This window comes from Ambystoma mexicanum, chromosome 2p (assembly GCF_040938575.1).
Source record: "Ambystoma mexicanum isolate Mex_15411 chromosome 2p, UKY_AmexF1_1, whole genome shotgun sequence".
In the NCBI taxonomy this organism is placed as follows: domain Eukaryota; kingdom Metazoa; phylum Chordata; class Amphibia; order Caudata; family Ambystomatidae; genus Ambystoma; species Ambystoma mexicanum.
Genome location: NC_090923.1, coordinates 1,127,993,390 through 1,128,017,259, shown reverse-complemented (window position 1 = coordinate 1,128,017,259; position 23,870 = coordinate 1,127,993,390). Strand labels below are relative to the sequence as shown.

General features: G+C 45.0%; 1 protein-coding gene across 1 annotated transcript in view; it reads left to right on the top strand.

The window, feature by feature from the left end:
• The first annotated feature begins 387 nt into the window (after positions 1–387).
• Positions 388–23,870, top strand: part of LOC138566016 (uncharacterized) — a 320,259-nt gene continuing 296,776 nt past the window's right edge. Inside the window, exon 1 of the mRNA XM_069643078.1 lies at positions 388–492. Coding sequence (XP_069499179.1) covers positions 391–492 — 102 coding nt within the window. The 5' untranslated portion in view covers positions 388–390. The remainder of the gene's footprint in view (positions 493–23,870) is intronic.

Genomic DNA, 23,870 nt, shown 5'->3' with positions numbered 1-23,870 from the left:
CCTAGTCCCCCCATCCTTCCTTGCCTCTTTTGCTCTTCTGTCTGTCCTTTCAGCGGAGGGACTATTTCCATTACGGGTCCAGTACTTTTGAATCTACCAGGTCTATGGGGACCCTCAGTTGTGGAACAGAGGCAGTATTCTTACATCCACTGTCTTCCTCGTCTTAGCAACTTTGAAGGTGACCAGTTCGATTCTGTCTTGCCAGTCTCCATGAAATGTTCCCTCTTTCAGATTTGTGTTCCTTAGATTGCAAGTTGTAATATTAATCATGAGCACCCCTGGGAACCCAAGGTATTATCAGCAAATATCACAATGAGCACATTGTGAGGTCATTGGCCTGGATCAGAGAGGCTTTCGATGATGTCACAAGGGGTCCCTTAGCGATGGACCATGCAGAGAACCTCTGGCTGCACACAGCTTTCTCTTCGCCAGCTTCCGCTTTGTTATTGCAGTATGAAACAAACAGGGCTACAGGAGGTGGCCAACACAATGGTAAGATAATGATGTCATCTGTACATAAAGTGAATATACCCTTGTGATCACCTAAACAAAGAGGTGAAAAGAACCACTTAGTTGTCCGTGGGTTAGCTGTTCCTCTTTGTGGACATTCACCATCCCCTGCTTGCTTTCAGTGACTCAATTATTCTCTATTTGAAGTGCTGGTCTGCAAGACATCACATGAGGCCTCAGTCCTAAAGTAAGTGTAATGTGCTTTGATGGATTAGCCTGGAAAGCTCAGGGTAATCGTAGAGGCGTGCAAGCACAGCTTCAGTTACAACTCCTTATATTTATATGTGTGAACATTTGGAAGGCATTCAATTTTTGGAAGTCTAAATACCACAGTCTTAATATATTGAAGCACATAACTTCCACAGCAAGAAATTGAAGTTATGCAAAGTGTGGGACATGTATCCTGCAATCTATTTTTAAGTCTAAGAAGAAACCAAAAGATAGAGCAGACAATCTGATTTTTAGAAAAATGTTTATTTATTTATTTATTTATTGTGCATTGGTTTAATACAAACCTTACACGTAGTATTCTTAATTCATTAATACAATCATATACAACAAGACAAACACCATTTTACAAAAAGAAAGGAAAGAACTTTAAAAAAATATTTATCTGTTTATTGTGATACAAGAAAATTGCATGTATTATAACTTTTAAACAAGTACATTCCTTGACATAAATACACTTTCAGTAGTAACACAAACATATAAATGTTCACAAATTCCACACATCACGTTAATTCATTCAGTCCTTAAGCAATGTTTGAATGGAATAGTGCATCCCATTATGGTAAATGTATCCTACAAGACAGCAATATTAGGTTAGATCATGGAGAAACATTTTACATTAAATATTGCTCATACTTTGAAGATAAATGAAATAAAAATGTTCAACAGGATTATACAGAGCTGAAGGCATCAAGAATTATTGGAATGATGGCAATGCATGTATTACTCACACATTTCATATAGTCTGTATTCCAAGAAATCCCCCAGAATTAGGTTATGTGAGACAGGCATGCTATCAAGAGAGATGACTCAGACAACAGCTTCCGTTCTAAACAAAACTTTATTAATGATCAGGATGGTGTAATGCCTAACTTACCCAATACTATAGTTGGATTTTACCTACCTAAAGAAACTAAAAAAAGTCTGTGTCTGCAAGTCCAAAATAAAAGTCTGCCTATGTCAAAACCTATGTCTGCCCTCACAACTATAACAAAATATGGTGTGAGAATCTTCTCAGCAAAAATATGTGTTCAAAAGTAAAGGCTAAGCTACTTTCCGCTTGAGTTCTTCTTGGGTTTCCTATCTCAAGTTCAATGCAGTTCCAATAGAAATTCACTTCAATAGTGTTCTGTCAAGTTTTGAAGTTACCTTCTCCAAGTCTGAATGTACCACAATTCACACAAAACGGAGGTATTGAGATTCCCTTCCCCAAGTTCAAATGTAGCACAGTTCACACAAAACGGAGGTCCTGGGATTCCCTTCCCCAAGACAGCGTTCTCTGGTTGTTTGACTCTCAGGGTTCCCTTACCCATGACTTTAACATAGCACTCATGTTGGTTTCATCTTCTCAAACCTCAAAAGAAAACACTGGGTCCGTTTGACCCACCTTCAGGTTTGCTTCACCAATTGTTTCACAGTTCTTTACAACTTGTTCACCATTCAGGCATTCCAGGTCTAGGCGCAGTTATCAGACCACACAGTCTACTCATCACAGGTCATGCAACCAGTAACCCTATAATTTCCTTTGGTTTGATTCTTGATGTTTGTAACTTTCACAGTAGGAGACTTTCTGGTCTAGGCGCAGTTGTCAGACTGCACGGTCCACCCATCACAGGTCGCGCAACCATAAGTCTCCCCAAAACTGTTGGGCCCCTCACATAGGCTTTTCTGCCTTGGGCTTTCACTTTCCACACTTGTATTCCTTATAACACTCTTGTATACCAGTTCTTGGCTTGTCATTTACAATATACATGTTCCTAGTGAAGGTGTGTCCATAAAACACCCATCAATCCGCGGAGCGGGCCGCGGAGTCAAGGCTGCAGAGTCAAGGCAGTCCGTGGCAGTCCGAGCCAGGACCGCAGGACCGCCGGGACTGCCCTCACAGCACTGGCACTGGCAACATGAAGAAGTGCACTGGCTAAGGAGCCAAAGAACCCGTAGTGAAGACAGCGGGCTGGAGCATCGCAGCCCCCACAAAAACCCTTCGAGAAGCAAGAAACTACAGGCCGCAAGACCACTCATACCCTCTCAACAAACGCACAAACTTCTGCTAAACCCCCAAAGTCAAGGCAGTCCGGAACCATCGGCTCGACCAACAGAGGGTCCCAAGCTGGATGCAACCAACCTCCCCGCGACCCCGCTAGCCGCTCCCTACGGGAGGGCCGGGAAGGTCTGTCCGACAATCAGCGGCGGCACCGCAGAAGGATGTTAAGCTTGAGAGAGTTAAGCCTCCCCCGACCCTTCCACACTCTCTGGCCGCTCTGGGAGCGTCGAATCGAGCCCATGGAACGGAGGAACAAGACAGAGCCCAGGACGGCGCCACCTCTATACCTCTAGCCCCCACTTACCCCCCGGCGGGCCTGGGAGCGTCGGCTCGACCGCCGGGGGACACCGAGCGGGGTGCGGAGACTGCGGAGGCAGCCCCGTATCAGCAGGCTGATTCAACTATAACGGCTGGTCTGGGTGCGTCGGCTCGACCGCCGGGGGACACCGAGCGGGGTGCGGAGACTGCAGAGGCAGCCCCGTATCAGCAGGCTGATTCAACTATAACGGCTGGTCTGGGAGCGTCGGCTCGACCAGCTGCGGCAGCGACCTGTGAAAACGAACGCAACATGGATCGCCCGTCTCACAAGTCAAACCCACACTCACCGCTGGGTCTGGGAGCTCTGCCTCGACCGTCCTCGGACGTTGCTGGGGCAGGCGCTCTGGACTCTCCAACGAGACGCTCCTCGCGCGCTCCGCCGCCTGAGGTGAACATGAACGGGGGAGAGGAGCCTCCTCGCGAGGGCGTTCTGCCCCCTCGCGGCCCTCCGGGACCGGGAGTCGCAAGCGAAGTGGGAGTGGGCGGGTGCTCACCGGCGCAGCTCTGCTCGGCTGGAGCGGGCCCCGGAGAACTTCTCCCTGGAGCGGAAGGAGAGGGTGCCGCGCCAGACCCAGCGCCCTCTAGAGACTTGTTTGGGAATCTCATATGCTCCACCACCATACATACCTCCAACGAGGCCAATGACTCCATAAAAGCGACCAACATTGACACCCCCAGATGGGGGGGGAAACAAAATAAAAATTGACATTGAGATTCATCCGGTGCTGGCCAGGGAGGACTTAGCTAGTCCCCCATCCAGTATGGGAAACTTGAATACTGTTTGGTCAGGCGACTGCTCATACTCAACAATTGAGGACTCAGAAAGTGAGAACTCCATAAACTACGTCACAACGCCCCCTTTAACCACCTCAAAGGCAACACTACTGGGGATCTCTGAAAAGGAGCCTTCACTCAACACTAACAAAATGTCACCTAAAGACTCAACCTCAACGAAGGTCAAACACTCGCTTGTGAAGGGAAACAGAACAAAGCCAGGCAAAACAAATAAACCTAAACCTCTTACATGCAGACCACCAAAAAACAATTTGCATCCTGCCCCAACAAATCGGAACAAAGAGGCCCAGATTCTATCAGTGGGCACCCTGGATAAATTCTTTAGCAAACAAGGGAAAGAAGTATCCGTAGGGAAATGTGAGATCTCTGACGCAGAACTCCTGGAGGGGACCTTAGAAGAAAATGATCACACCGACTCCCCCGTCATTCCGACGAGACTAAACTTCAACACAAACTCTCCCAACCCTATCGCTTCAAGCCCTCAACTACCCACCAACAAAAGATGGCACTTTGGGAAACCGCCAGCAAGGAACACAGAATTCAACACACCAGGAAACCCTTCACAGCGCTTTGTTCCATCACACAGCCATAATAAGCCAAACACGCCTAAAGAAAATCTGTTACATGGTGGAGCGTCAGAGCCAACAGCCACATCGACTAAATCACAAAACCCCGGCCCAACAACCAAGAAACTGGATTCAACAAACTCAAAATCTGAGAGACTCACAACGCAACCCTTGCCCGCAAAATTAACGCAGGCTATCCCACATCAGGATCATTTGATAATGACTAAAACACCAATAAGCAAACGACCGCAAGAAGCTCAAACTCTGAATCAGCTCACGCCAAGCACACCGCCAAAGAACAGGAGACCAAGTGAAATCATGGGAAACTCTGGTAAAGAAACACCAATCAAAAAACTGGATCTACTAACGATAATGTCAGCTATCACTATAGCCCTAGCTCCGTTCATCAAACTGTACGAATCACTCAATGACTCTGTAAAGGATCAAGTAACGCTGGTAGCCTCTGCACAGGCAAAACTAATTTTCTTAGAAGGATTTATCACCTCAAAAATAGAAAATAGGAAGACCACTAAAGAAGTCAGCACACAAACAAGGGGCCAACAACACCTGGTAACAAAATCTGTTCAGTCCCAGGTCGACTTCCCACCAGTGGCAACATTCCATTTCAAAGCAGGAACTGCCGACAAGAACAGCAACCCCTGCTCAGCTGTATCAGGCAAGAACCTCCTAACGACCACGGCGCCGGATAACCAGAACCCAAGACTCTCTCTTCTAAGTCCCACATCGGATTTGACAAAGAAAACCCACATAGGCCAACCTCATGGAAACCAAACCACTCTCAATTTCTCAATACTACCAACCAGCAAGACAAAGGCACCAAACGGGTGCATAATCAACGAGAAAGAACAAGAGCTCAGAGTCTCTGCTGATGGTCCATCCATACCCTCAGCACCAGCAACGAAACCAAAGACCGGGACAACTGCCCAACCCAAACTGGCAACGGAACACCCTAAGGCCACGACAAAATCTTCACTTTCAACCAAACGAAAGTGCATCAAAATTTCAACTAAACTATCGACTCCAAAGGCTACTCAAAATAACCACGCTAGATTGAATAGCAATAGATCTCCCTCACCCACTGAAAGCGATTTAATGGGAAACGCCCTGGAACTCTCTTCTCAATGGCTGACCAAAGACCCAAAAACTGATAACAACCATGAATCAAAAAGAAAAACTGTCTCCTTTGATCGGAACCATGACAATGGTACACCTCCAAAAAAAATCAGACTTTTGGAGTCAAAAACCACACCACTACACACAGCTGAAGACGCAAAACGACAGTCCTCGACCTGGTCAAAACAAAGACATCCTTCTAGCACTAAAAAACAGGATGAATCCAACAATCAGAAAACAATTCATACTCCCAATAGATGGAAATCCAGAGTGCACATGCTACAAAAAAGAGAACCCAGAGATTACCATCTAAAAAGAAAGCGGAACTGTTTGACGCCACCGAAGCACTTGGATAGAGATTGGAAACGCACTTGTCTACCGAAATCCAAGAGAACAACTAACACTCGTTCTTTCTTCTTGCAACCCAGTTACAAATCAAAGTCCAATCAGGTCCTAAATAGAGCCGTAATAATGGACCTATTCCATCAAGTTCCGTCTTTAAGATCAGTAACATCAGACCACCTTGACGTCATTGAATTTTCGGGTCCCCACTGCATAGACAGTGTATATATCCATATATCTTCATCAAGCATGAGACGTAAACTCAAGGACGAGTCCAGAGCCCTTAGAGACCTAGGCTACTACCTGGAAGAAATAAGTAACGACAAGGAGAATTTTCGCAAAGCACCAGCCGGATCAAAAGCGAGAGATCGGATACTAAGCAAAGAACATGCTCCCTCTGACAAGATCGACACCTCTTCAAGATCTCGAGCTTCATTCTACGCACCCCTTAAAAAACACTCAGGATTCAGAGCTCAAGATCTGAACAAAAGGAGACTACTTGAGGACAATTCAGACGCCCCTCTGCGTTACCGAACTCCACACTATAGACCTCGTAAAACTTATTCCAAAACCAGAACACAGGATTCTGAGGAAAGGAGGCCAATCGGTAACCACTATGGAAAGGAACCTACCAGGGACGAGCGAAGAACCTCCAACCACAAGGACCGACGGGACTCACCATACAAACCAACTAAAACTCAACAATGGCACAAAAGCCCCACAAGTAACACCACGATTCGACATAAAGAAAAACTGAGTAACATGGAGCCAGAACGTTTCCCGAAGGACCCCGTGCCGAATCAGAAGTCAACAATTGATCAGGACCCCCCCAGAAGGAGGACAAGTGAACTACATAACTACTTGCGACACTCCCGTAGAGACAACGAAAAAACTAGATGGGCCTGGTCCCCAGAAAGACCCTCAACAGAAACAAGAAGATAGCCACGAACAACCGTGACTGGAGAAGACAAAGATCCCAGAAGTCCACCACAGACCCCTAGAAGACTAATAATGGGTTCGTGGAACACAAGAGGCTTCACCCATCTGACATCCAAATCAGACGTGAAATTGGGAACATTTGACCTTCTCTGCTTACAGGAGACGTGGCTCCTCAAGAAGCCAACAATTGACGGCTTCGAAATTGATTTCTCACCAGCAACGCAAGGAACAACAGGCAGGCCTAGCTCAGGGCTCTTGACAGCTGTCAGAATCTGTAGCGGACTGCAACTAAAACAAACACTGTTAATTAGCGCATTCATTCTGGCTTCCTTGGTTTCCGGACAGAAAACCGCAGCAGGCGATAACGCGGACAAGCCAATATCATACTTAGTGATAAACATATATTGGAATCCAAAAGCTTTGAAAGAAGCAGTTCTTCTGGCAAATATTGGTCAAACGATAGAATCCAGTCTAAACACGATGGACATCGACCACATCATAATATGCGGGGACTTAAACCTGACCCTAGCTAACATTGGCCAGAACACAAAAAAGGGCGACCCAAACCCTAGATCGGTAACTCAAGATCCTTCGACAACCCGAGAATCGGATCAGAGAGGCAAGTGTTGGGAAACATTCATGGATGATTTTGATCTTCATAATCTTCACTACTTGACTTCTCCCACATCTAACCCCATCCCCACCTGGGAACAAGGAACCCTCAAAGCTTTTTTGGACCACATATATACGTATCCAGAAATTTGCTCTCAAAGATAACTGCATTCGAAGTGACAAGAACTGAAAAAAGTGACCACAACCTTCTGACGGCCACATGGTCAGCCCCAGATCCAAAATCGGAGGAGAAAAAAAAGAAAATGACTCTGTCAATTGCCATCAATGGTGCAGGGACAAGACTAAGACTCACCAGCGAGGCAATAAGAGCAATCGCAAAGAATTACGAAAGAACGATTGGCGTACCAGCGGGGTCATCAACATCCGATTATTATCCCCTACTGATCCCTTACCAACAACAAAGGAAACCACAAGCATTTGCAAAGAATCCGAATCACATGCGCAATGAGCAATTGGTGGAAAAAAGAAGAGAAATGAGAAGAACTCTACGTAAAGCAAAATCTCGCCCCTCAAACCTAACAGCTGAGGCAGCATTGTTCGCAAAAAAGTCTTACAGAAACTGGCTGAAATCCCATCGTGCCATACTATACCAAGAGGACACGGAGAACATGCTAAGGACTCTAAGCGGGAAACAACCCAAAGCTTTCTGGGCCCTGATCGACCCGAAAGGAAACAATTCCAAGGACGCCTTAGCCAATTCAATTGGAGAGGCGCAATGGATCTCTTTCTTCTCGAATATGTTTGCCTCACCTAAGAGCATTACTTACGAAATTCCACGGGCCCAAAAAGACCGATGGGACATAGAATGTGACTTAACGGAAATCTGTGGGAAAATCCGGAAACTGAACAACTCCCGGGCACCCGGACCGGATGGAATCTCCAATGCCGACCTCAAAAACAACAAAGAATCATGGGGAGCCCTTATAGCCCGAATATTCCGACAATGCGCCGACACCCGCTCTATCCCGAAATCTTGGAAAACAGCAAACGTGGTCCCAATTTTCAAGAAAGGCGACAAAGGGAATCCATCAAACTATCGACCAATCGCCTTCCTTCTGGACAAATTCAAGACATGGGCAGTCACCTCTGAAGCTCATGACGATTTCCAAACAGGCTTTGTAAAAAACATTGGTACAATGGCCAACATAATGCGATTAAGTATACTCAAAGCTAAAGTTCTTGAGGGACGTCCAAAGATCGATCTGGCTTTCATAGATCTCTCTCACGCTTTTGACACAGTCAACAGAGACCGACTCTGGAGGAAACTGAAGACCTGGAACTGTCCTCCATCAATCCTGAACCCAATCATCGAGCTGTATTCAGGAACCTCCATGAGGGTCAGACTCAATGGAATAGGCCAACTCTCAGAGGAGATTTACACCCATAGAGGCGTAAAGCAAGGGTGCCCACTGGCCCCCGCACTGTATAATGCATTTACTGGTGATTACCAAAACTGGGACCCCACAGCCAGAACATTTCTACCGAACATTGGAGACGAGAACGTTGGCAGACTATTCTATGCTGACGACATTCTATTACTGGACCAAACTGCCATAGGTTTACAACACAAACTCAACTTACTCTCAGAATACCTCCAAGCCAATGACCTGATTCTAAACTCAACAAAAACAAAAATAATGACATTGGAAAAAACAACAACACGAAAAGAAAAATCGAAATGGTCTCTGGCAGGAGAGAGACTGGAAAAAATAAAATCATTTAGATACCTGGGAGTCACGATCAATTCAAACCGTTTTGAAATCCCCATGCAGGAATCCATGATCGCAAAAACAAAAATCATGATGACACAAGCACGACTCATGGACAAAAAATTTGGAAAATTCTCTGTGAAACCAGTTCTTAATTTCTACACAGCAAAAGCAGTACCTGCTATTTCCTATGGGGCAGAGGCGATGCCTATGATACCCGAGAAAATCTGGATAAAACTGGAAGGCCTATTCTGGAGGAAACTTCTGATGCTCCCACAATCAACGCCAATGGCGTAGATTCGCAGAGAAATCAATGTCCTTTCTCTAAAGGGAAGAGTCAATTTAAACACTCTGATGCTACATCGGAAAATCAGATTATCCTCTGAGAAGATCTTTAAGCTATTAAACAAAGAGCTAAACAAAGGCTCAAACACCATCCTTTCCACTTGGGAGCAAAGAAACACGGAAACACTTGCCGAAATAGGAAGCTCATGGGAAGAATTGGAATGTAATCCAAATAAAACTGCCAAAAAATTCAAGGAAATGGACTGGATCAAAACACTAGACAACGCCGCGAAATACAAATCGGCCTTGGATCTACCGGTCAACCATCAAAAACAAAACGAGCCTATGAGCTACTTGCTAAAAGGTCCTAGCAAGCAAATTAGAAACACATACCTAAGGGCCAGGCTGAACCTTCTACACACCAAAGAAATTCTATTCATCAGAGGCTCTGCCTCCAACAACCTTTGCAGATTCTGTAACAAAACAGATACAGTGGAAACCCTGAGGCATCTTTTGCTGTCATGTCCTGAACTGGCCTCAAAAAGAATGACCCATATGGGACACTTATTCAAAAACAGATGGTGTATGGAAGAAGATTACTGGTGGAACATTCTGATGTCGGTTGAAAACACCAAAACAGTAACTGCGGTCGGACAGTTCTTTCAGAACATAAACTTGACGAGAGAAGAACCAACCTGACAACAACCTGAAAAGCAAACCGCAGCAATGGAAACAAAGGATCAAATGAAGAAACATTTGTTTAGGATAAAATGAAGAAACATTTTGTAAAAACTGTGATAAACAGTTCAATCAAAATAAAATAAAAAAAAAATATATATATACTTGTGACAATCCTTCACATGCCTTTAGTTCTGTTCACACTGTGTTTTACTGGTAATGTGCCGTTTAATATGTCTATTTGACTTAGAGTTTTCATTCACCATTCAGCACATTATAGTTTACTCAAATAGTAACTTTCTTTCAGTTCGGTATTCAATATATGTAGCATTTACTTGTGCTCGTGAACCGTTACGTATGTATGGTCCCTTCAGAGAGCTCCGGTCTCCTCAGTGTCCTCTGACACCTGTTCTTCGCAGCTCCTCCCGGCGGCATCCACTGTTCCCAGTGGTTTTCTCCCCAAACGGGAAAACAGACCGCCAGTTCGCTGGGCACTTTTCCACACACACACCGGCTTCTCTGCTCTGCTCAACACACGGCCCCTCTGGTCTCGGCGGTTTCCGCAGCTCCAGCTGCACCCGGCTTTGGGTGCGGACGGCTTTTGTATTTTGTATTTGTATTTTGTTTATTTGTATAGCGCAAACCAGGCCCGGAGGCAACCGGGCGCATATCTTCAAGCAATAGTTACAACATTACATGAGCAAGACCTAGGCATACAGGAACGATACAAGAGCACAGTACAAAGCAAAGGCATACAGGAACAGTGCGGGTTAGTTTGGCATACATAACCAAATCTGGGAGGACAGCTATTCAGAAGACAGCTGGACATCTGAAATGGCTCGCCAGTGTTTTACCTTGAGTTTAAATAGGTTAAGAGATGAAAGATTTCTAATAGTGATGGGTACAGTGTTCCACAGTTTGGCTGCCAAGATTGGGAAACTAGCCCCTCCAGCTGTTTGTAGCTTGAATCTAGGGATTGTGAGGCTTTGGTTATGGGCAGACCTGAGTGACCGTGGCGGGATATATTGAGTAAACCGCGAGGCTAAGTAGATAGGTGCTTGGTTGTGAATGCATTTGTAAGTAAGGGCAAGTGATGTGAGTGAAATCCTTTGGGAGACTGAAAGCCAGTGTAAGTTCTTCCCAGTTTCGGAGATGTGTGCTGATCTAGGTATGTTAAGGGCTGCTCTGATGGCGATCTGGAGTTTATTGAGGTTGCACTGGGTGGTGCCTTGGTACAGTACGTTGCAGTAGTCCAGTTTGGACATAACCAGAGTCCTAGCGAGGGTGATGCAGTTCTGCGTAGAGAGGAAAGGACGACAATCGGTGATCAGTTGTCAGGATTAGTCAGGCGAGTACAAAGGCAGCGAATATGGCAAGGGAAATGTGCACCCAGGAACTATGACTCAGGTATGCTAGAACCCAGGAGTGCAAATAGAGTGTGACATCAAAACCAATATATTAAAAGGGATGTGGGGTAAGCACCTGACCGCGAGGAAAGTCGGCAAGCGCCTTACCCCCAATTGCTGTTACAGGTACTGACAGCGCTAAACCCACGTGGAGGGCAAGCAATGACAGGATCTGTGTACTAACACTCTTGATGGTATTATATAAGGGAACTTAAGAACTGTACTCACGAGGACGAGATAAACCTCTTGAATGTCAGCTAGCCCACGAATCCTGTTGAAGAAACTGGGACCCCGAAAGGCTAGAACAGCAATGGAAGGAAAACTAAATACCTAAGTGGGAATAGTGTTTACAAAATAGTGAGGAAAACATAAGCATTCACACAGGAGCTAGCTACTACCGCACACCACACCTAATAATCAAAGGGAAAATAAATGTAGAAGTGCAGTGGAAAACATGGAATGGATCCTCTAGAAAGTAAGGATCAGGAGCAGGGAAAAACGAAATAACCTATGCAAACTTCTCCCTACCCCTCCATGGAAAAGACATGAACTAAACTAAGAGGAAGGCTAAGGCAAATGGGTAACAGCAGCAAAGGACAGAGTCAAAGAAATATAGAACACAGACAAACTGGGCTGCATCTAAAAGGGGAAAGCACTGAGAATTGCTGCCTGCAAACAGAGGAAGACAAAAAGGGAAATCAAGGGAGCAGAAATCAATTAGCGCATGAATCCGAAATTCAGGGCGGAGGAAACAAGAAAACAGGAACAAGGAAGTAGGTACAAAGGCAAAGAACCAGGAACCAGGGACTAGTCAAAAACAGGAACACTGCAAACGATGACCAGCGCTGGACTGAAGTGAGACTGAGGCTTTTAAAGCTGTTTAACGAGCACACGCCTCAGGTGTGCTGACTGCTGCACCTGCAGCCACAGGTGTTGCCTATCCTCCACCCAACCTTGTCCTGCAAGGGTGGAGGTGGAGCAGTGGGCCAGGCATTCTGGGAAGCACAGTCATTTGGTTAAAGAAGCATGCTGGCTGCCAAAAACCTGGAATGGATCCGGAAGGGAAGTAGTTTGGAAAATAGGGATTTAGCGCTCCCAATTCATTACAGCACTGTGGCATTAGGTTCGGAGGAAATGTCCAGCAAGGAATAAGCCCCAAAACATGCCCCCAAGTGGCGGGAACGGGAGCGAAGGGAGCGAGTCGTGACAGTATACCCCCTCCTACGGCCCTCTTCGGGTGCCCGCCACCCGTACGAGACTTCTTCTTTCCATGATGGGAGTGCTTTTTCTTTGGAGGTGGCACTGATGGAAATGGTGGCTTGTGGGCAAAGGCAGATGGGCTTCCATGATAGGAGTGTGTTGTCTTTGGAGGTGATACTGATGGAAACAGTGACTTCTGGTGAGGAAGAGACTCATGGTTCGAAAAAAGGCATGAAGAACTTGCAGGACCTGGAGCAGAGTTGGAAGGTCCAGGAAGCTCAGTCACTGGGAGTGGACCCTTGTAAGTCTTTGAGGAGGGAGGCAGGCTGGTGCAACTTGCCTTAGACGATGGTAGAAGTTCTGTTAGCCTTTCTGCCGAGAGCGGACATGCGGGAGGTGAGGAAGTTGCTGGCTTCAGGAAATGTTCATGTTCAGCCATTAGAGAAGGTGGCGGCTGAGGTAGAGGTTCAGATCTTTTTCTGTCATCCATCTGGGAAAAGGCTTGTGGTTGAAAATGATTAAGGTTTGACTGCACATATTCTACGCCTTGGATGCCTGGAAGTCCCATGGGTTGTACGAGGCTGGTACTCCTGGTGACAGTCGTGTAGCCACTTTGTTGCACGTTGGATACAACAGCAGGGACGTTTGGCATACTGATAGGAGTGATAGACACAGTACTTGGTATTTCAGGCACACTCGCAGAAGGAGCAATAACAGACACATCTTGAACTGCAGCAGTCATTCCCTTCCTTTGGCTACTAGCACCCAACTGGTGCTTCTTGGCGGAATTCTGTTGCACAAGTTCTGTAGGTAATACGCCGGTCTGCACCACCCCCTGTGCACACCCAGGTGAGTGGTTCTGACTCACCACTTGGTCCAGCTTGATGACTCTGAAGCGGGAGCTGGCAAAAGTCTCAAACTCTGATGCTGCATTTTTAGGAGGCTCTGATGCTAAAGTGAAGCAGTTGGGAGAATCGTCTTGTGGAAAAGGCAGGCATTCTGGTGCTCCTCCTGAAGCAAAAGAAAGGCAATCTAAACGTTCATCGACAGTAGATGTTTGGGATTCAGGAGGACTGTCTGGAGCAGTAGAAAATATAGCAGGATCTGATGGTGTAGACAGGTATACCTCTGATGTTGGAAGCGAAGCTAAGCAGGATACCGGTGTATCATGAACTAAAGGCAAACAAGCAATAAACTCTGGAACTGAAGACATGCACATATGATGGACTACCGGAGGCTCTCTGGCTGAAGGATGATCTTCTGGATGAGTCACTGTAGCTGAAGACAGGCAGGCCAGAGGAAACTTTGAAGCTGAAGGCATGCGAGTTGGAGCCATCTCGGTAGCTGAATCCAAACATGTCAGGGTCTTTGGGACTAACCCCGTGCATGGTGGAGGCTCTTGATTAAATGGCAGACATGGCAGCGGTTCATTGATTGAAGACACGTGTACCAAAGATGACTGCAGGGCTGTGGATTGGATCATAGAAGAGTCAATGGTTGTAGGAGGACACACAGAAGTCTCAGAAGTTGATAGACACATTAGTGGCTCAGGAATGGAGGGCACCTTTAGGGCATTAGACTCCTTGGCTCCAGTAACCAAGGACTGAACCGTACCCTTGCAGTCCTTTTCTTTAGTGGGTGACACAGAGTCTCTTTCTTTGTGGAAGTCAAAATCAACCAGTGGAATCACCATAGTAAAGTCTCTGTTAATCAGGATTTCGTCAATTGTCCATTCCTCTGTCTTAGCTTCTGAAAGAGGCAGATTAACAATCAACAGTTCAGGAATCGCCTGCTGGTCTTTTGGTTCTGTATACTGTGGAATGAGTTCATCAGAACATGAAATCTGTACTGTCTCTGACTGTTCGTATTGATCAGAATTGGCAGAAGGAAGAGTGAACCCAGAGGTAAGATCGTCTTCCACATCAGCTTTAACATCTACTTCAGTCTCAGCAGCTGTATCAAGAGCAGGAACTAAGCCTACTGTAGTGACTGAATCTGTGTATGCCACCTTTGTGTATTGTGTTTGGAGATCAGAAGCTTGTATGTGTGCTAGCTCAGAATTATGACAGACTGCTACACAGGAAACTTTAGGTAAAGGAGTGGCTTGTAAATCTTCAGCTAACTGCAATCCCTGACAATCAGCAGAACAATTGTTAGAAACTGTGCCCAGATTGAGCGCTGTGCTAGAAGAAAGACTTTCACTTCCAATAGATCTAACATATTGGCAATTAACATGGTTTACCAAAGTCTCTGCACTCAGGGGCTGAACTGTGTTCACTTCATCAACATCAATGGATAAAGTCTGAGGTGTATTCAGGAATGCGTGCAAGATCTTATTCTCCTCTTGTAAAGAAATGAATTCTTGTGTTAACTCCTCAAGCTTAGCTCTTAGCATGCCCAGCATTAACTGTACATCACTATCAGTAGGCACAGGGGGAGGCATAGTGGCATCAGGGCTGGATCCTGCACTAGCAATCTGGATGTGCACCGATTGTGCATTATCCTCAACTGCTTTCAGGTTCTGAGATTTATACTTTCTCATACTAACTTGGTCTGTGTTACCCTTAAGCAATCTATTGACCTTAGACCTCTTGACATTAGGGACTACCGTATGTACTTGTGCAAAGAAGTATTTGGACTGAGGGTAGAAAACTGAAGTTATGCAAGGAACCCCTCCATTCGTTATGTTTGTACCATGAAACTGTTCTATCTGAGGTGAAGCACAACTGGAATCATGGGGTTCAACAACAGAGGTACTCTTGTATAATAAGTCTAACAGTGTGTTGTTTTCTGCGGCTAAGGCTTGCGCTGACATAGAATCGGGATCAGAACAAAAGATCGAACTAGGATCAGGCAATGTAGGATGTGCCATCCTATGGGAAAAATACTTTGCTCGTAAATGCCCATTCGTGAGAAGGAGTTCATTTAAGCCAAGACTAGTGATTTGATTGTCACAGGTAAATGTAGGGGAAGCTTTCTGTACAAGCTTGTTAGAGGCCTTGCTGCCTTTCTTTCTTAAACTTGCCATATTCAATGGGAATTTTAGGCTGGTCAGACTGTCAGGATTAGTCAGGCGAGTACAAAGGCAGCGAATATGGCAAGGGAAATGTGCACCCAGGAACTATGACTCAGGTATGCTAGAACCCAGGAGTGCAAATAGAGTGTGACATCAAAACCAATATATTAAAAGGGATGTGGGGTAAGCACCTGACCGCGAGGAAAGTCGGCAAGCGCCTTACCCCCAATTGCTGTTACAGGTACTGACAGCGCTAAACCCACATGGAGGGCAAGCAATGACAGGATCTGTGTACTAACACTCTTGATGGTATTACATAAGGGAACTTAAGAACTGTACTCACGAGGACGAGATAAACCTCTTGAATGTCAGCTAGCCCACGAATCCTGTTGAAGAAACTGGGACCCCGAAAGGCTAGAACAGCAATGGAAGGAAAACTAAATACCTAAGTGGGAATAGTGTTTACAAAATAGTGAGGAAAACATAAGCATTCACACAGGAGCTAGCTACTACCGCACACCACACCTAATAATCAAAGGGAAAATAAATGTAGAAGTGCAGTGGAAAACATGGAATGGATCCTCTAGAAAGTAAGGATCAGGAGCAGGGAAAAACGAAATAACCTATGCAAACTTCTCCCTACCCCTCCATGGAAAAGACATGAACTAAACTAAGAGGAAGGCTAAGGCAAATGGGTAACAGCAGCAAAGGACAGAGTCAAAGAAATATAGAACACAGACAAACTGGGCTGCATCTAAAAGGGGAAAGCACTGAGAATTGCTGCCTGCAAACAGAGGAAGACAAAAAGGGAAATCAAGGGAGCAGAAATCAATTAGCGCATGAATCCGAAATTCAGGGCGGAGGAAACAAGAAAACAGGAACAAGGAAGTAGGTACAAAGGCAAAGAACCAGGAACCAGGGACTAGTCAAAAACAGGAACACTGCAAACGATGACCAGCGCTGGACTGAAGTGAGACTGAGGCTTTTAAAGCTGTTTAACGAGCACACGCCTCAGGTGTGCTGACTGCTGCACCTGCAGCCACAGGTGTTGCCTATCCTCCACCCAACCTTGTCCTGCAAGGGTGGAGGTGGAGCAGTGGGCCAGGCATTCTGGGAAGCACAGTCATTTGGTTAAAGAAGCATGCTGGCTGCCAAAAACCTGGAATGGATCCGGAAGGGAAGTAGTTTGGAAAATAGGGATTTAGCGCTCCCAATTCATTACAGCACTGTGGCATTAGGTTCGGAGGAAATGTCCAGCAAGGAATAAGCCCCAAAACATGCCCCCAAGTGGCGGGAACGGGAGCGAAGGGAGCGAGTCGTGACATCAGTTTACATGTGTAAGCTGATGCGGTCGCGACTGCATTGGTTTGTCTGTGAAGTGAGAGTGTAGAATCTAAGTAGATTCCCAAAGTTTTTGTATCTTTGGAAACTTTGATGGGGTTGCCATCGATGTTGAAGGAACTGAACAAAGGGTTCAACTTGTTGAGTCTTTGTTGAGTACCTAAGATGAGGAGCTCTGTCTTATCATCATTGAGACAGAGCTCATGTTGTGCCATCCAGGCTTGGATGACATGGTAAATGTTGTTTAATGATATAGAGTCTACAGAATAGTCGCCTGTGATGGGAATGAGTATCTGGGTGTCATCGGCGTAATTGGTGTAGGTGACACCCAGATAGTCAAGCACATCAAACAGGGGTTTAGTGAACACATTGTAGAGGGTGGGGGATACACAAGACCCTTGCGGGACCCCACAGGGGACTGGCACTGGGTCTGCTGAGGAGGTAGGGGAGAATACTCTCATGTGTCTATTGTCTAGGAACGACCTTATCCAGTTGGTAGCGTTGTCAGAAAAATGAGCTGCAGATTTCAGATGTTGACAGAGGATTTGGTGGTTGACCAGATCGAAGGCAGCAGATAAGGGCAGCAGATAAGTCCAATAGGAGTAGTAGTGCCAGTTTACCATTATCTTTTAGGTCCTCAATTTGGGTTTTGAGGTCCAAGAGGGCTGTTTCGGTCCCATGTTTGGGTCTGAAACCAGATTGTCTTGTGCCTAGAAGATTATTTGTTTCCAGGTAGTTCTGTATCTGTAGATAGGCTGCTCTGTCTAGTATTTTAAGAAGAAATGGGACCGTAGTAATGGGCCTGTAGTTAGTTGGAGACTCCGGATCGAGAGTCGTTTTTTTTAGAAGGGGGATAACCCAAGCGTCCTTCCAATTGTTAGGGAGCACTCCTGATTGAATTGAGGCATTGATGAAAGTGGTTATGAACTGAGCCAGGTCATGTGCCGATTCCTTAATGATCGTTGCCGGGCAAGAGTCACCTTGGCAGTTTGAGGGTTTTAGGGTACTGATGATTTTTTCGACCTCAGAGACGGTAAGAGACGTAAAACTGAATGGCTTGTGGGAGAGTGGGATGGTCGTTTTAGGTGGCATGGTTTTAGTTAGGAGCGAGGTGATAAGGGTATTTTGTTTGGCGTTAATTTTGGATTGCAAGGTAGTGATTTTGTTAAGAAGTGCATTTTGGATGTTATTGCACCAAGTGCTGTCTTTGATGCAGGAGTCAGGGGCCGGCGAGGGAGATTCTAATTCTTTGAGAATTATAAATAACTCTTTTGTGTTGGATTCAGCTTGAGATATACGTTGGTTGTATGTCTCTTTTTTGGCTTGGAGGATCGCTTCCTTGTAGTTAAGTGAAGTGATGAGAAGGGAGTCTTTGTTAGCCATGCTAGGATTGCTTTTCCAAAGAGCTTCGGCCTTCTGCTTTTCTTTGCGCAGAACTCTAAGCTGTGGGGTGAACCATGAGTTCAGATGGGATCGTTGTTTGGCCTTGCGTAATTTTAGTGGGGCTATAGTCTCAATAGCTTTGAGTAGGGTAAGATTGAAGGTGTCTAGTAGGACGGTAGGGTCCTTGTGCTGCGAGGCACATTTGGTGAGTATGGGGAGAATGAGAGGGATCAATTTGTCCCTGGTAATGTCTTTTCTGTTCCTGGTGGGTATAGCAGGGGCTATGGTAGGTTTGGGTTGGGGGTTGGTGGCTGGTAAGTGGAAAGTAATGATGTGATGGTCGGACCAGGCGCAGGCGAAGTTAGAGGTGATCCTGGTGTTGCAGTTGAGGTCCAATAACCAGTCGAGCATTCTGCCCTTATTGTGGGTAGGTGCGAAAATGCGTTGTTGGAAGTCTAAGTTACCAAGGGTAGTGGTAACCTCGGAGGCCATGTGGTCCTTGGGGTCGAAGAGGCCCAGATTGAGGTCACCTAGTAACAACACTTGCGAGTTGAGCTTGGTATTGGCAGACAGAATAGATGTAATATCATCTGTGAATGAGCCAAGAGGACCTGGGGGTCTTTAGATGAGGTGTAATGTTGCTGTATTGGTCGGTGAGAGGGATAGTTTCACGGATAGGGATTCTGCAGAACTGAATTGGGAGTTGGTAGTAGTTCTAATAGTGATATTATCTTTGTGTATAAATGCGACTCCTCCGTCTTTGGACAAGTTGGAATGGCGGTCATTTCTAATGATGGAGTAACCGTTAGTTATGGCTAAGGTGAGAAGAGGGCCAGAGGCAGCATGTAACCAGGTTTCAGTGATGGCTAGGAAGTCGAGGTTTGGACGGTGATGAGGTCAGCAATGTCGAGAGCGTGTGCCTTGAGGGATCTGGCATTGATAAGAGCTCCCTTGAGCGCTGTGATGGGGTGGGGGGAGGGGGCTGGGAGGAGGGGAGGTTGGGTCTCATTGGTGAATCATGTTGTATATGGGTGGTGTAGCTGCGCTGCGTGCAAGGTGCACGGGGCAATCTAGATCTGAGTCTGGTGTTTCTGGATAGTAGTGTGAACGGTTGGTTAGGTGTAGATTTTGTGGCAAAGTGCTTGAGCCACAGAGCTGGATCGTTGAGGTACGGATTAATTGAGTGGTCTGTGCAGTGATGCATAGTAAGGAGATGTGTGGAAATGTCGTTGTGGACGAGGGTGTGTTGTGTCTTGGCAATGCTGGTGGAGGGAATGCCGATGGTAGAGGTTCAATACCCTACAATGACTAGGTAGATAAGGTGGATGCAGGCAGGGTGTCACAGCCGCATGACGTGGCCTGGTGGTTCGGATAACAGGAGAGGTATAGTGCCAGACGTATAATATGAGGGGTACTTATCTGGAGGATAGTTTGCAGTGGGGATGCCCCTCGCAATTGACCATAGGTAGTGAGCAGTGGGGAGCTCTTAGATTCGAAGTCACAGAGTGTAGCAAAAATGCACTAAAGTAACACTTTGAAAAAAGAGTACAATGGGGCACCTATATTTGAAATCAAGGAATAATGCAAAAATACACTAATTTAACACTTTAAAATAAGAGTACAATGGGGCACCTCGGTACGAAATCAAGGAATAATGCAAAAATACACTAATGTAACACTTTAAAATAAGAGTACAATGGGGCACCTATATTCGAAATCAAGGAATAATGCAAAAATACACTATTGTAACACTTAAAAATAAGAGTACAATGGGGCACCTAGATTCGAAATCAAGGAATGATGCAAAAATACACTAATGTAACACTTTAAAATAAGAGTACAATGGGGCACCTTTTCACGTCCCTATGCTGTACGGCGGTGCCTGCTGCCTGCCTTCCAATATCAGAGTTCCCGGTCCTGCAAAGTCCCTCTTGCAGATCTCTTGGGATTAGTTGCCGGAGTCTCGACTTCCTGGTCTTGTCCCAACATTGCGGACTCTCTCCTCTCGCTCTCCCTTCTCACTCTCCCTTCTTGCTCTCCATGTGTATTTTGGGCTCCACCTTTTATACTCTTTACCATCATCAACAGGCTGCAGGTGAAGTGGGTTAGACTCAATTGCCTAACCTTGTATGTCTGTTAGTGTGACATGCCTGATCTTCATTACTGGATGCCGCCTTGGTCCCAGCACTAGAGTGGTGTTTGCAATGGGAGGTGTGCACTACTCTTTGCAGTATTTGGTGGGAAACCACAGAAAAATGGGATAAGATTGACAATATCCCATGAAGACTGGGGAGGGTAGGGTAGGTCAGTGGTAGTGAAGGGGGATACCATGTCTCACTTTCAGGCACCCTCCCCAAACCCCAAGAACCCTACACGCAGGTGATCCTCCCTCGCTTGTCCACCCCCAGGGTCAGGATCCAAAAGCGATGGCCCTTCCCTTGCCAACACAAACAGAAGATCCCTGGGGAGTAGATGTGAGAGTACCTTCAGGTTTCTCGCAGTATGTACAGTACTGATAAGCTACAATGGAAAACACTGTGCATTAGTCAACAAAATTGCACATCACAGACCAGACTAAATTCAATGTTTAATATATTAGCCATAATGTCTCCCCATTATACAGAAGATCTGCTTAAACAGATGAGTGCCTTATGGTGCATATTGTGCACATGCAGAGACTAGTATCTGAAATAAGGTTCCTCCACTTTCATACTTGCAATCGCCCTCCCAATATGTTTACCCCTTAGAGTGCCACTTCCAAAAGTTTAATTCTCTACTTGAAAATCTTGAAGAGTGTGGGGACTGGTATATTTGCAAATCTTCTATGTATGAAAAAGAATATGAAGAATGTCTTATTAAAAAATGTTGGACACAGGTGTGTCGACTTTATGAAGAGCATGGATCTAGATGAATCAATTTCAGAATGGGCTTTGAAAAAAGCTATAAAAAGATGGGACAGGATATGGGATGTGAATGACCTACAGTGGCTATCAAGATATAGAACAGCTGGTCTATTTCATCTTCCCAGTCTACAAACTAGACCATATCTGAGAGAATTTCTATCTTCAACCTTTTCGAGACTATTACTTGAAATTTAGACTAAACTGTCACCCTACTTTAGAGGTGCTCGGTCCGATACTACAAATATCAAAAGAACTAAGAAATTGTAGATTGTGTGGTCAACAGAATTTCAAGTCACTATGCCATCTAGTAATGGACTGCACAGTACTTTTGAAAGATAGAATTACATATTTTCTCCATATATAAACTCCACCTCTGAGGTAACCACAACCAGTTTCTGGCATAAACTAATGTCAGGTCCTCAGATATTGTTGATCTTAGTCTTGGTACCATTTTTGCTGTTCATTTGCAATAAACTATCCAATGTGATAAAACAAGGTGAAATTTTGCTAAATTAAATTTCAGATCTGTCTTAAGAGACATATGAATGATGGAGGAAGCCAATGTTGTCCAAGTTGGTGTGTTTGTATTGTATTGATGTATTTGACGATGAATTTACATATTTTCAAAAGGATTTTATTTTTCTGATTGCTTTCAGAAATTAACGTTTATTAAATGTTGTACAATGTAACTTGTTTACTAAAAATGCAACATTAAAACAAAAAAAGAGTGCCACTGCACCCTAACTGCCCTGATATGAGCTTGTTTTCATTATTACAGCAGAAAATAGCTGCGATTCTGAGGCCCTACAATAATGTTGCAGACGCTTCTCTTGCTCATAACCTAAGCATGATTGTCATAAGCCTTAATTGCCCATGCATCAAGCTGAGGCAAGAATTTCCACAAATATGTTTTGCAGTATATATATTTTTTTTTTTATTTTTATTTTTTATTTTTTTTATACGGTTTGTTCAACCTTTAAAAACACAGGACAGGAAAATCACCCGATCAACAGTATCTCCTAGTCCTTTTTTAAAGTCCATTGCCCTCGCCGCCCTTCTACACCCAATTTCACAAGTTATATGAATCTTGGTGTCCAAGCCGTGTTCACTGCAAAGGTTCATTCGACTCTGGGCACTTGAGTTGGATCCTTCATGTCTAATCTTGTTTTTAAGACCTGTAGCAGCGTTATCAGATTAAACAATATAGTTCGGTTTGAGCCTTCGAAGAACATTTCCCACCATTTTTCCGAGCTTCTTGGGCTAATATTATGAATGATTGGCGAAAAAATCCGTCCTTTTTCTTTCTCAAAACTCGAGCATGACATGATCAAGTGCTTTAAAGATTCTATATCAAGATTGCAGAAGCGGCACCTTTGATCAATATTTGCATACTTAGGCCAAGAGCTTAAACGTTATTTTGTATTTAGTGCGTTTAATCTGAATCTCATGTACAATGCTCTTGCGTGCTGATTTGGCAGATGCGTTAGGTAAGAGTGGCGTTGGTTGAAAGCTTTCGCCTCGCCTGGGACTTCGTGCATTAACTTGCACTTTGTTCTTTGATCACAGGTCTTAATCCAATCTAGCCGCCAAATCTTCATCTTTGCTGCATCCGGATTTTCCACTAGCAAAGCAGGAGTAATGTCGTACTCACCTAACAGATCTTGGCACAGCTGATTCCACTTGACGAGTATTGTATAGTTTTTTGCACTGTCAGGCATATGTACAATTAGAAATTGGGGTGCCGGAGTCCTTATCACCGTTTTACGATAAAGGCTTAGCAGGTTCCACAGAACTCTTGCATGTATTGAAATTAAGCCAAGCTCGTATCGTATGCAAACAGTTGTGACCCCCCTCGGAAGGTGAAGTACACGAGACCAAAAGATGTTTTCTAGTGAGTTCCATAAGTCATTAGAGCAGCCGAAGGCATTTTCCCCTCCGTATATCAGACTCGGGACCACTTTCTGCTGATAAAATAAAATTGCCGGCTTCAGCGAAAATTTGCCATATTTGTTGTTAATTAAACATGCTTGGCTTGCTAATTGCCGACATTTACTTTTTACCATTTCTGCTTGCGCTGATGGTCATACCTAGATATTTCGTACATTTTACAGTCTTGATGCGTTCGTTGTCAATATACCAATGATCATTCGACCCCTTACCGAGGCATCCTTGAAGGTTACCCAATATCAAATTTTCAGTTTTTAGTCTATTAATTTGCAATCCGTTTGATGTTATGTAGGTATTTATCAGATTCATTTTACGCTGAAGACCTATCGGCGTCTGATCTATTAAGACAAGATCGTCAGCGTATAACAGGTAGTTGATGGGTACTCCGTGGATTTTTGGGGGGAACAGATTGTTACCACAAAAAATCTCGTTCACATCCGATATATACAAGTTGAATATTGTTGCTGCCAGGGGGCAGCCCTGCTTCACACCC